The following is a 13,415-nucleotide window of genomic DNA, read 5'->3' as shown; positions in this document are numbered from 1 at the left end:
TGTCTCTTTCTGGCTTCTTGTAAGATTTTTTTCTTTTACTTGGAAGCTCTTGAATTTGGGTATTATATTCCTGGGCATTGTCTTTTCTGGGTCTAGTGTAGAGGGTGATCTATGGATCCTTTCAATGTCTATATTGCCCTCTTGTTGTAGAACTTCAGGGCAGTTTTGCTGAATAATTTCTTTTAGTATGGAGTTCAAATTTCTATTAATTTCTGCTTTTTCAGGAAGACCAATGATTCTCAGATTGTCTCTTCTAGACCGGTTTTCTTGGTCTGTCACTTTCTCATTGAGATATTTCATGTTTCCTTCTATTTTATCAGTCTTTTGGCTTTGTTTTATTTATTCCTGTTGTCTTGAGAGATCATTAGCTTCTAATTGCTCTATTCTATCCTTTAGGGACTGGTTTTTGGCTATAATCTTTTATTTTTCCTTTTCAATCTGGTCATTTCTGGTGTTCAGTTTGCTTATCAGTTCATTTGATTTCTGAGCCTCACTTTCCAATTGCAAAATTCTGCCTTTTAAATTGTTATTTTCTTGCCAAATCTCTTCCTTCTTTCTCATCATCTCTGATTTGAACTCTTCAATAGCTTGTGACCAGTTTTCATTATTTTGGGAAGGTTTAGATATGATTACTTGTTTGTTCTCCTCTGTTTGCTCTGTTGTCTGGATTTTCTCTGTGTAAAAGTTGTTGAGTGTTACAGATTTCTTCTTGATGATCTTTCTCTTCTGGGGTTCTCGATTTTGGCTTGCTTTTGTTGTCAGCCCAGCGCCTTCTCAGCTTTATCCTCACACTCAGCGTCTGTCTGCACTCTCTAGGCTCCCGAGGTCTCAGGTCTCGTTGTTCTCGGGGTCAAGCTTCCTGGTGGTCCCCCCGGTCTGCCCCTCTGCCCTGAGGCTCCTTCAACAGTCTCAGGGCGCTACTTCCACAGCCGTGCTCTCGTCTGCACAGGGTCCCCACTAGAGGTCCAAGCCTGTGCTGAGGATCCTTGTCCATGCCTAAGTCAATGCCTTCACCTGCGCCAGCGCTCAGGGTCCGTATTCAAAGTCCTTGTGCGTTTTTTAGCCTCTTGGGGTCCTAAGTCTTGCTGCTCTCAGGAACAGGTCCTGGAGCTGCCAATGACTTAATGGTTGCCCCAAACCTGCTTTAACTCATGTGCGCTGGCCTTGGCGCTGTATGTGTCATGGGGGGTGGGGGAGGGCTTCCTCTGATTGTCTTTTAGTGAGAGCTGTTTCACCCCTTTATAGCGTGGAAATGCCCCAATTCCACGTACCTTCAATGCTGCACCCTGTTGTGGGGTCCCTTCGTTCGTCTGGATTGATTTGTTTTTATGTCCCCTTGAGCAGTCCTTTATGCTTTGGTTAGGAGAAATTAAACAGCTGCTTTTTACTCTGCTACCATCTTAACCTGGGACTCCCTTCTCTGGTTCTAGAGTGATTTTAAATGGATTTCTCTTTCTAACTCTTGCTGCTGGGTTTTGTTGGAAATATATAGGAATGCTGATGATTTATGTGGGTTTATTTTGTACCTTGAAAATTTCCTAAAGTTATTTTTACTAGCTTTTTAGTTGATTTTCTTGGATTCTCTGGGTATACCATCATGTCGTCTGCAAAAAGTGATAGCTTAGTCTCCTCATTGCCTACTTTGATCCCTTGAATTTCTTTTTCTTCTCTAATTGCTGCTGCTAGCATTTCTAGTGCAATATTAAATAGTAGTGGTAATAATGGGCATCCCTGCTTCCAACCTGATCTTATTTGGAAGGCATCTAACTTATCTCCATTACAGATGATAACTTGCTGTCAGTTTTCAATAAATACTGCTTATTATTTTGAGAAAAGGCCCTTGTAATCCTATGCTTTCTAGTGTTTTCAATAGGAATGGGTGTTGTATTTTGTAAAAGATTTTTTCTGCATCTATTGAGATAATCATTTGATTTCCGTTAGTTTGGTTGTTGATATAGTCACTTATGTGGATGGTTTTCATAATCTTTTTTTTTTAAACCCTTTACTTCTATGTATTGACTTATAGGTGGAAGAGTGGTAAGGGTAGGCAATGGGGGTCAAGTGACTTGCCCAGGGTCACACAGCTGGGAAGTGTCTGAGGCCGGATTTGAACCTAGGACCTCCCGTCTCTAGGCCTGGCTCTTAAACCACTGAGCTACCCAGTTGCCCCCTGTTTTCATAATCTTTTAAACTAGCCTTGTATTCCTGGTATAAATCCCACCTGGTCATAGTGAATAATCCTTGTGATAACTTCTTATAACCTTTTAGCTAGTATTTTATTTAATATTTTTGCATCTATGTTCATTAATGAAATTGGTCTATGGTTTTCCTTCTCTGTTTTTGGTCTTCCTGGCTTGGGAATCAGTACCATATTTGTATCACAAAAATAATTTGTATCATAAAAAAGACTTCTTTGCCTATTTTATCAAATAGTTTGTAGAGTATTGGGATTATTTGATCTTTAAATATTTGATAGAATTCACTTGTGAATCCATTTGGCCCTGGTGATTTTTTCTTAGGGAGCTCTTTGATGGCTTGTTCAAATGTCTTTTTCTGATAAGGGATTATTTAAGTATTCTATTTCCTCTTTTGTTAATCTAGGTGAGTTATATTTTTGTAAATATTTTTTCATTTTACGTAGATTGTCGTATTTATTGTCATATAATTGGGTGAAATACCTCTTAATAATTGCTTAGTTTCTAATTAATCTTAAATTTGCCTCACAATGAACCCTTATTAATTATAATTTTTATCACATTATGATCTGAAAAGGATGCATTTATTATTTCTGCTTTTCTGCATTTTTCAATGCAATTTTCCCAGGTACTCAGTCAATCTTTGTAAATGTACTATGTGCTGTTGAAAAGAAGGTATATTCCTTTTTATCTGTATTTACTTTTCTCCATATATCTATTAACTCTAATTTTTCTAAGATTTCATTCACATCTCTTTCTTATTTTTTTTTGTTTGATTTATCTAGATTTGATAGAGGAAAGTTGAGGTCTCCCACTAGTATAGTTTTACTGTCTATTTCCTCTTTAAGCTTCCAATCATTTCTCCTTTAAAAATCTTGACTGCTATACCATTTGGTGCATACATGTTGAGTACTGATATATTTCTTGTCTATACTGCCCTTTATCAGGTTGGAATTACTTTCCTTATCTCTTTTAATAAGATCTATTTTTACTTTTGTTTTGCCAGTTATCATGATTGCGACTCCTGCCTTCTTTTTCTTAGTTGATGCCCAATAAATTCTGCTCCAGCATCTTACCTTTACCCTGTGTTTGTTTACCTGCTTCATGTGTGTTTCTTGTAGACAATATATGGGAGGATTTTTGTTCTAATCCACTCTGCTATCTGTTTCCATTTTATGGGTGAATTCATCCTATTCACATTCAGAGTTATGATTACCACCTGTGTATTCCCCATCATTTTGATTTCCTCTTTTAATCCTCTCCTTTCTTCTTTCACAATTTCCTTCCACACCAGTGTTTTGCTTTTAATCAGTCCCCCTTTTCCCCACCCTTATTTTACTTCCCACCCCCTCCCTTCTGATTCCCCTCTTATTTCTCTTTAAGGTCTATTAATCATGCCCTGCAACCTTTCCCTCCCTTTTAATACTCCCCCCTTCCCCTTCCGTATTTCCTCTCAACTTCCGTATTTCCTCTCAGCTTCCCTCTAGGGTAAGATAGAATTCTATAACCCAATAGATCTGGCTGTTTTTTCTTCTCAAAACTGATACCACTGAGAGTAAAGTTTAAGTATTACCTGTCACCACTCTCTTCCTCCCCTTCTTATAATAGTATTCTTCCTCCCTTCCCTCCATGTAGTATAATTGACCCTATTTTACTTCTTCCCTTGAGTTTCTCTTAGTACCATCCTCTTTTTTGTTCACCCCAATTTATTTTTTTACATATCACAACCTCTGCCTATGAATATTTCTTCTATCTACTATGATAATGAAAACAATTTTAAGAGTGTAGATATCATTTTTCCATGTAGGAATATAATCAGTTTGACCTCATTGAAGTCCTTAAATTTTGGCCCCCTCTTTCTTGTTTACCTTTTTTTATGGTTCCCTTGGATTTTGTACTTGGACATCAAATTTTCTGTTTAATTCTGGTCTTTCCTTCAGGAATTCTTGGAAACCTTCTATTTTATTAAATGCCCATACTTTCCCCTGAAAGTATATAGTCAGTTTTGGTGGGTAGCCGATTCATGGTTGTAGACCCAATTCTCTTGCCTTCCTGAATATCATATCCCAAGCCTTGCAGTTCTTCAGTGTGGAAGCTGCCAGGTCCTCTGTAATCTTGACTGGGGCTCCTTGATATTTGAGTTGTCTCTTTCTGGCTACTTGCTGTATTTTCTCCTTGACCTAGAAACTCTTGAATTGGGCTATAACATTCCTGAGGATTGTGTTTTAGGGATTTAATGTAGAGAGTGATCTATGGATTCTTTCAATAATCTATTTTTCCCTCTTGTTCAAGAATATCAGGGCAGTTTTCTTGGATAATTTCTTGTAATATGATGTCAAGGCTTTTTTTTTGTTGTTGTTCCAGGCAGTCCAGTAATTCTCAAATTGTCTCTCCTGAATCTGTTTTCCAGGTCAGTTGTCTTTTCATTGAGATATTTAATGTTTCCTTCTATTTTTTCCTTCTTTTGATTTTGCTTTATTAATTATTGCTGTTTTGTGAAATCGTAAGCTTCTACTTGCCCAATTTTAGTCTTTAAAGACTGATTTTCAGATATGATCTTTTGATTTTCTTTTTTGGTTTGGTCTATCCTGCTTTGCATGGCTTCTAGCAGGTCAGTTCTGCTCTTTAATTTACTTATTACTTCATTTGGTTTCTGTTCTTCTTTTCCCAGATGGGCAATAATTGTCTTTTAAGCTGCTATTTATTTATTTATTTGTTCATTCATTCATCCATTCATTCATTCATTCATTCATTTATTTATTTATTTTTGTGTTATTTTCATTTCTTTTTCCCACTTTTCTTCCTATTTTCCTTCTCTTTCTTACTTGGTTAATTAACTCCTTTTTGGGTTCCTCCAGAACTTGTAACCAATTTACATTTTTTCTGCTGTTGCTTCTGTATTTTGCTCTTTTTCTGCATAGAAATTATCCAGCATCAAGAGTTTGTTTTGTTGTTGCTTATTCCTTTTGCTGCTAGAGGACTGTGGTTTCTGCCTGTTGGTGGTCATTGTTTTCTTAGCTTCTTTTTGTATGCCTTCCCTTGGTACTAACTTCCCTTCCCTGTCAGAAGCTTAGTGAGGGCAGGTAGTTCTGTAATGTTCTTAGTGTAGCTCAAGCTTTAAAGCATTTTGCCCTGAGGCCATTTTCCCAGCCCCTGCTGCTTTGGCTGTGGTCAGCCCCTCTACTGCCTAAGCTCCACACTCTTTTGCCCAAGGTCCGAGCTCTTCAGCCTCGAGTTTCACTGCCATGGCCTGTCACAGCCCTCAGGGGTAAGTCTGTGGTGCTTTCAGTCAGCCCCAGATAATTTAGAGATTGCCCCAGCCCTTGTTCTAACTCTGGCTAGGTAGGTGTGTGTGTGGGAGGGGTGATAAGCTTGTGCTTTTATTAGTTCAGTTTTGCCCCCTTATAGCATGGGAACCCCCACTCACTGCCTACCTTTCACTCTCTGTCCAGTGGGAGAGCCCCTTTACTCCTTCACTTTTGTTTTCTGTCCTTTTGAGATGCTTTGTGAAGATTGGTTGGAAGGAGATTCAGAAGGCTCCTGCTACTATGCTGCTATCTTGGCTCCAAACCCCCTCCCATTTATCTCTTATTTTATTTTATTTTTTAAAAACCCCTACCTTAAGGGCTAGACAATTGGGGTTAAGTGATTTGCTCAGGGTCACACAGCTGGGAAGTGTCTGAGGCCGGATTTGAACCTAGGACCTCCTGTCTCTAGGCCTGGCTTTCAATCCACTGAGCTACCCAGCCGTCCCCTGTTTAACTCTTTTAATCAAACATATTTTTCCTCTTATCCAAGTTTATGATGGCTATCTTTGCTTTTTAAGGTTCATGTGAAGTCTAATAAATTTTGCTCCAGTCCTTTAAGTGTCTTTGAATTTTTGTTGCAAGTATGTTTCTTATTTCTGTTGGATTCTACTTTCTGCTACCTACTCCATTTTATGGATGAATCTATCACATTTATATTCATTATTGTGACTATAATTTTATATTTTCTTCTATCCTATCCTATTTTAATTTTTTAACTTTTTACCTTGGCTTCACACATTACAAAGAAAAAGAGGGCAGTTATATAGAAAGAATAATTCTGATCTGTATGTCACTGTTGATATGATCTATATCTGCCTTATCCATATTAGCTTCTTGCCATCTCCTAATCCTTTGCATATGAGGAATTGAGGTTCAGAGAGTCTGGATTGTGAGGATATATGAAAGAACCTAAAGACACATTAGATCCATTGAGAAAAATCAGCCACAAAAGACATGCTTATGAGTTTGCCTGGGATTTTATGGCAGGGCCGAATCTCAAAATAGAGGCTCAAAAGTACTGTCTAGCTAAAGACATTTCCTGAAAGCTTTCTTCATAATAATCCTTGAAGTTGTTCATTATTTTGATAACCAAAGGAGCTTTTGTAATGTCATGGTCAAATGACCCAGACTCCCTTTTCCCTTGGTTCCTGTAAATTCCCAAGTTATTGTCAATATTCCTCAGTTGCTTGGTTTGTAGAAATGCCTTAGAATAAACAATGTTCTGTGAGAAAGTTATACCCCTAAGAATGATGTAATGCCTATACTCTACTTTCTATAAAAACCATTCTTTTTTGTCCTAATAAATGGAGATCTTGCATCCTCCATCTGACCCTTGCTTTTTTCTTTTTCTTTCTCTCTCTCTTTCCTCTTCTCTTCTTTTCTCTCCTCTCCTCTTTCTTTCCCTCCTTCCTTCCCTCATTCCCCCCCCTCTCTCTTCTCTCTCCAAGTCTCATCACTGGATGACTTGCTCAAGGCTACATAGGCAATAAATAGCAAATAGCAAAATTGGACCTTCAGCCTAGCTTCCTTGACTCTTAATCCAGAACTCTTTTTTTTCTTCTACTGTGTTTCTACTTCCACAGTTCTTTCTCTTCATTTGGATAGTATTCCTTCTCATAAGTTCCTTGGTGTTGTCCTGGATCATTGCTTTGCTGCTAGTAGAAAAGTCTAAAAAGTCTATTATTTTCGATTGTGCCACAGTGTGTTAGTCTCTGTGTACAATGTTCTCCTTGTTCTGCTCATTTCACTCTGCAGCAATTCCTGGAGGTCATTTAAGTTCACGTAGAAATCCTCTAGTTCGTCATTCCTTTCAGCACAATAGTATTCCATCACCATCAGATACCACAATTTGTTCAGCCATTCCCCAATTGATGGATATCCCCTCATTTTCCAGTGCAGCTATATTTTTGTACAGCCTAGAAGTCTTACCAATGGATCATATTAACTATTTTGAATACATGTTATAAGTTATTGAAGGAATCCTTCAATCCTTTAATTACTCCTATGGATTCTATTTTGTTTTCTAAAGGATCCAGTAATGTTTGGACATGTTGAGCATGAAGAAGACTTGGGGAAGTGAGGAAGGAGAGGCATGATTAGTAATTTTTTAAACCCTTACTTACCACCTTAGAACCAATATTGGTTCTAAGGCAGAAGAGTGGTAAGGGCTGGGCAATGGGGGGGTATAAGTGACTTGCCCAGGGTCACACAGGTAGGACTTGTCTGAGGTTACATTTGAACCCAGGACCTCCCATCTCTAGGCTGGCTCTCAATCTACTGAGCCCTCCAGCTGCCCCCCATGATTGGTATTTTTGAGTACTTGAAAAGCTATTATGGGGAATGGTAGCCATCATGGTAGACTTGTTTTGCTTGGCCCCCAAAGTCAAACCAATTTAGAAAGTTTAGAGTCCAAATTTGAATATAAAGAATTTTTATTTTTGGATAGCCTTATTTAGGATATTTCGTTAGGTGGCTTAGTAGTAGAGGCTCATAGTTAAAATGATCAATTTGTGTCCTTAATGCTACACTGGAGTAATAGTTGTTTTCTTGCTTTCTCCATCGTAGGTAAACGTGAAAGGCAAAGCAAGGCCTGTTTCACTCCTACAAATGGCTTCCTCTACTGGTTATTGCATTTTAATTCGTCTTCCGAAACTGATCTCTGGTGAAGCAGGTTTTCCCCAAACCTTGGTGGATCTTTTAGAAGACAGCAGAATCTTAAAGGTTGGGGTTGGGTGTTGGGAAGATGCCAGCAAGTTACTTCGGGAATATGATCTCACGGTGAGAGGATGTCTGGACCTCCGAAATCTAGCTATGAGACAGAGGTATGTACATTTCTGCATGCTGCTTTTCTTGTAGTCAAGGGGACAAGTGTACTCATAGAAACTATTTTTGAAAATGGTGGCTGGAACATCTGGAAATCTTAACACGAATCCTAGGAAGCCTGGAGAATTCTGGCCAGCATATGAAAATGAGAAGAAATATTCCTTTGTTCAGGAAAACCTCAATTCGCTTAGAACTACCCTTCTTAATGAAGCGGTGGAGTGTCTGTTTAGTCCAGGGTATTAGAAAATCTCGGCCTAGATGTGGATAAAAAACTTTTTTCCTTTTCCATTGAGATTTTTTTTTTAATTGAATTTCTCTTCCAACTCTCCCTTTGATTTAGTTTCTTCCTGGTAGATGGAAAGCATATCTCTTTTAGCCAGGAATCAGGCAACCAGCTTCTTCTGCACTGATTGTAAACGAGGAGGTTGAATTTAATTAAGATAAGACCAGACTAAATGTGTGCTTTATTTTTTACATAGAGATATGAGCTCCTGCATTTCAAATCTTATAATTTGGTTTGCATGGTAAAGCCATAAAGTATTTATGGATTTTAAAAAATTGACTGCATTTTGCATACATAATAATCTCAATCATTGAAGAACTTTTTAATAATTCTGGATTGGATTCCATTCTACTTTTCAACTTCATTACATTTCTTTAATTCATTTGGAAATTGGAAGACTCACTGGGGCTCTTTTATAGTTTTTTGCTTCCACCAGCCTAATTTCAGTTGCTTTTGTAGACAGTAGAGACAAGTGATCCTAATGTTTTTTTTTTAACAGCAAAATGTACATAAAGTTTCTGATGGGGTAATTTAAAAAATTTTATAACTTTTAACTTTTTAAAAATTTACTTTCACTTATTTTTCAAAAAATTTATTCTGAATTAAGACATAGCAAGAGCATTATCTATATGGCAATCAAAGAACAGAAAAGAGGATTATATACAAAATCATGAACGTCATTCCTTTAAATGTTTATGTAATAAATTCTGCATATTACTTTCAAATCTGCCTTTTTTTGTGCTTCCTTCTGAACTTCCATTTGTTCTCTTTTATGCATTTAAAAAATGTTTCAGTGGCCCTCTTTGGCTAACCCCATTCATTAAAAATTGGGGTGAAAGTGGAGCTTGTCAGCTTTGGGAGAGGGGGGAGGGAAGAGGGGAGGACAAGAATATGAATCATGAAATTATGGAAAAATATTTTAAAAAACTGAGATGAAAAAATCCCTCTTGTAACAAATAAGTATAGTCAAACATAAGGAATTTGTACAGTACCTATGCCAAGAAATATATACTTCTTTCTGTACTTTGAATCCTTCATGATGCTCTGTCAAGAAGTGATAATTCATGATCCAATCATTCTGGATGGCAATTTGGAACTATACCCAAAGGGCTTTAAAAGACTGTCTGCCTTTTGATCCAGCCATACAACTGCTGAGTTTATACCCCAAAGAGATAATAAGGAAAAAAGACTTGTACAAAAATATTTATAGCTGAACTCTTTGTGGTGGCAAAAAATTGGGAAATGAGGGTATGCCCTTTGATTGGGGAATGGCTGAATAAATTGTGGTATCTGTTGGTGATGGAATACTATTGTACTGAAAGGAATAATGAACTGGAGGAATTCCATGTGAACAGAGTGACCTCCAGGAATTGATGCAGAGTGAAAGGAGCAGAACCAGGAAAACCTTATACACAGAGATGGATACACTGTGGCACAATTGAATGTAATGAACTTCTCTACTAGCAGCAATGCAATGATCCAGGACAATTCTGAGGGACTTATGAGAAAGAATGCTATTCACATCCAGAGAAAGAATTGTGGGAGTAGAAACACAGAAGAAAAACAACTGCTTGATCACATGGGTCAATGGGGATATGATTGGGGATGTAGACTCTAAACGATCACCTTAATGCAAATATTAATAATATGGAAATGGGTCTTGATCAATGACACATATAAAACCTGGTGGAATTGCTTGTTGGCTATGGGGGTGGGGTAAGAGGAGAGGAATGAATCATGTAACCATGGAAAAATATTCTAAATTAAATAAAAATTTTCAAATTAAAAAAAAAGTGAAAATTCAGTTCATCATAGGTCCTCTGGAAACATGGTTGGTCATTGCATTCATCAAGAAGTCTAAAATCTTTCAAAACTGTTATTCTCATCTAAATTCTCCTGGTTCTGCTCACTTAATTGTGCATTAATTGATGCTACCAGGATTTTCTAGTTTTTTGGTCATTTCTTATTCTGTAGTACTATTTCATTATGTCCATTTATAACAAAGTTTGTTTAACTATTCCTCAATTAATGGATATACCCTGTAAGAATGAAAAATGATAAAGGCTGGTATAAATATATAAATTAGTAATTTAATTAAAGCCATGTTAATAGATAAAATCATTAGACCACGCGCTTGTAAGCATTCAAAACTGCCGCCTCCATACTGCCTCCTAGCCAAGCCCTACTCGCCAAAAAAGAGGCCACTCCCTCCTAACCCACGAGATTTAAGCGCTCCCCTGCGTCAAGACGTCGGAAACGGAAACCAGTTGGACCATGTTGGATCACGGGAAATGTAGTTTTATACATTTCCAAAATCCACTTTTTAAAAAACCATCTAAAAATGTATATATTTCTATGGACAAGGGAAATGTATCAAAACTACATTTCCCTTGATCCAACATGGTCCAACTGGTTTCCGTTTCCGACGTCTTGACGCAGGGGAGCGCTTAAATCTCGTGGGTTAGGAGGGAGTGGTCGCTCTTCTTTGGCGAGTAGGGCTTGGCTAGGAGGCAGTATGGAGGCGGCAGTTTTGAATGCTTACAAGCGCGTGGTCTAATGATTTTATCTATCAACATGGCTTTAATTAAAATACTAATATATATTATTAAACCAGCTTTTATCATTTTTCATATTAATAATTTGGCGAACCAGAAGGTCGAAATTCGAACTCTCAATTTTCTAGATAGCCTAAGAGGAAAAAGCCATGCGGCTCTGGGACCCAGAGTCTCAGAAGCGAATCTTCCAGATAGCCTAACGATAGCCATGCCTGCTTTTTGGCCATCTGGCTCAGCTCTTTTGAGCACTTTTTTAAAAAAGGAAAGTGACTTTCCTTGCCATGCTTTTGCTAAATGCAAGAGCACGTTTTTGCCTCCAGTGGGACTCAGCCGGCCAGTCCAGCCCAAGCCACCTTGGGAGGGAGGTCAGGCCAGCCGATTCGGGCTTTTGGCTTTAAACTAAAATGCCGGAGCCCAGCCAATGTGCTGCTGCTGCTGCTGCTGCTGCTGCTGCTGCTGCTGCTGCTGATCCTGACCGCTTCCAGCCTTCAACCCCGAGCTCCAGAACCTGAGATTTCCGGGAAGGAACCCAGACCTGCCGCCTTTGCTGAGATCGAGACCTCCAGAGACTGCTTCAGCTCTGACGCAAACCATTTGGGTATATTCCCCTTTCTCCCTATTTCTAGCCTTCCACGTGTTTCTCTAAAGACCTAATTAGGCAACAACCCACACAGACTCTACACGTGGGTAGTTTTTCTGAGCTTTTCTCCACTAACCCCGAGCCCACGTGGACAATAGGGTCTGGACCTAGCAACTCGCGTTTACCCTTAATGGGGCCGAATGGCCTATTGAGACTTGCTTGTGATTAAAAAACTGAACTCAGGGGAGAAATATTCACCCCAATAACTGCTCAGAACTTTGAACTTTTAGAAGAAAAAAAAAAAAACCTTAAACTCAGCAGAACTCAATCAAAAGAACCTTAAAATTGAAATCAGGGGTGAACTTTTAAAACCTCGGAACTGAATGAGCTTTATTTCTGTTTTAAAGAGACTGTATCTTACTGTATTTTGCTAATTAGTTTTGTAAATTAATCTTGCTTATTTCGTTGATTTTCCTGTTGCACTGAATCATTTTACACTAATGAAGTTTCTGCTTATGATGTTATTATATTTCCTAATTTACTTAAAGCTTACTGTATCAGAAACAATGCGGTTATATGTACCACCTATGAACATCTTATAGAGCACATGTCTTTAAAATTTACTCTGTCTTGGTAATTGCAAAAGAACCTTGAAAGTTTTCCATGCTTTGAATATTACCTTGTAATTTTACAAGAGATATTTTTTTTTTTAACATTTATTAATAATCATTTTTAACATGATTACTTGTTTCATGCTCCTATTTTCCCCTTCACCCCCCGCACTCCCCCCACCCATGGCCGACGCACTTTTCCACTGGTTTTGTCATGTGTCCTTGATCAAGACCAATTTCCCAATTGTTGGTGGTTGCATTGGTGTGGTATTTTCGAGTCCACATCCTCAATCACGTCCACCCCGACCCATGCGTTCAAGCAGTTGCTTTTCTTATATGTTTCCTCTCCTGCAGTCCTTCCTCTGAATGTGGGTAGCATCTTTACCATAAATCCCTCAGAATTGTCCTGGGTCATTGCATTGCTGCTGGTACAGAAGCCCATTACATTCAATTTTACCACAGTATATCAGTCTCTGTGTACAATGTTCTTTTGGCTCTGCTCCTTTCGCTCTGCATCAGATCCCGGAGGTCTCTCCAGTTCGCCTGGAACTCCTCCAGTTTATTATTCCTTTTAGCACAATAGTATTCCATCACCCGCATATACCACAGTTTGTTCAGCCATTCCCCAATTGAAGGACATTCCCTCCTTTTCCAGTTTTTTGCCACCACAAAAAGCGCAGCTATAAATATTTTTGTACATGTCTGTTTATCTATGATCTCTTTGGGATACAAACCCAACAATGGTATGGCTGGTTCAAAGGGCAGGCATTCTTTTATAGCCCTTTGAGCATGATTCCAAATTGCCAGCCAGAATGGCTGGATCAGTTCACAGCTCCACCAGCAATGCATTAATGTCCCAATTTTGCCACATCCCCTCCAACATTCATTACTCTCCCCTTCTTTCATTTTAGCCAATCTGCTAGGTGTGAGGTGATACCTCAGAGTTGTTTTGATTTGCATTTCTCTAATTATTAGAGATTTGGAACACTTTCTCATGTGCTTATTGATACTTTTGATTTCTTTACCTGAAAATTGCCTATTCATGTCTCTTGCCCATTTA

The 13,415-nt window shown here is 38.4% G+C and overlaps 1 protein-coding gene across 1 annotated transcript in view; it reads left to right on the top strand.

The window, feature by feature from the left end:
* The window catches only part of LOC123237715 (exonuclease 3'-5' domain-containing protein 2-like), a 102,570-nt gene that overhangs the window by 35,097 nt on the left and 54,058 nt on the right, over positions 1-13,415 (top strand). Inside the window, exon 3 of the mRNA XM_044664810.1 lies at positions 8,069-8,325. Within this exon, the coding sequence (XP_044520745.1) occupies positions 8,069-8,325 (257 nt within the window). The remainder of the gene's footprint in view (positions 1-8,068; positions 8,326-13,415) is intronic.

The sequence above is a fragment of the Gracilinanus agilis genome, chromosome 2, assembly GCF_016433145.1.
Source record: "Gracilinanus agilis isolate LMUSP501 chromosome 2, AgileGrace, whole genome shotgun sequence".
In the NCBI taxonomy this organism is placed as follows: Eukaryota; Metazoa; Chordata; class Mammalia; order Didelphimorphia; family Didelphidae; genus Gracilinanus; species Gracilinanus agilis.
This window is presented reverse-complemented; position numbering and strand designations above follow the sequence as displayed.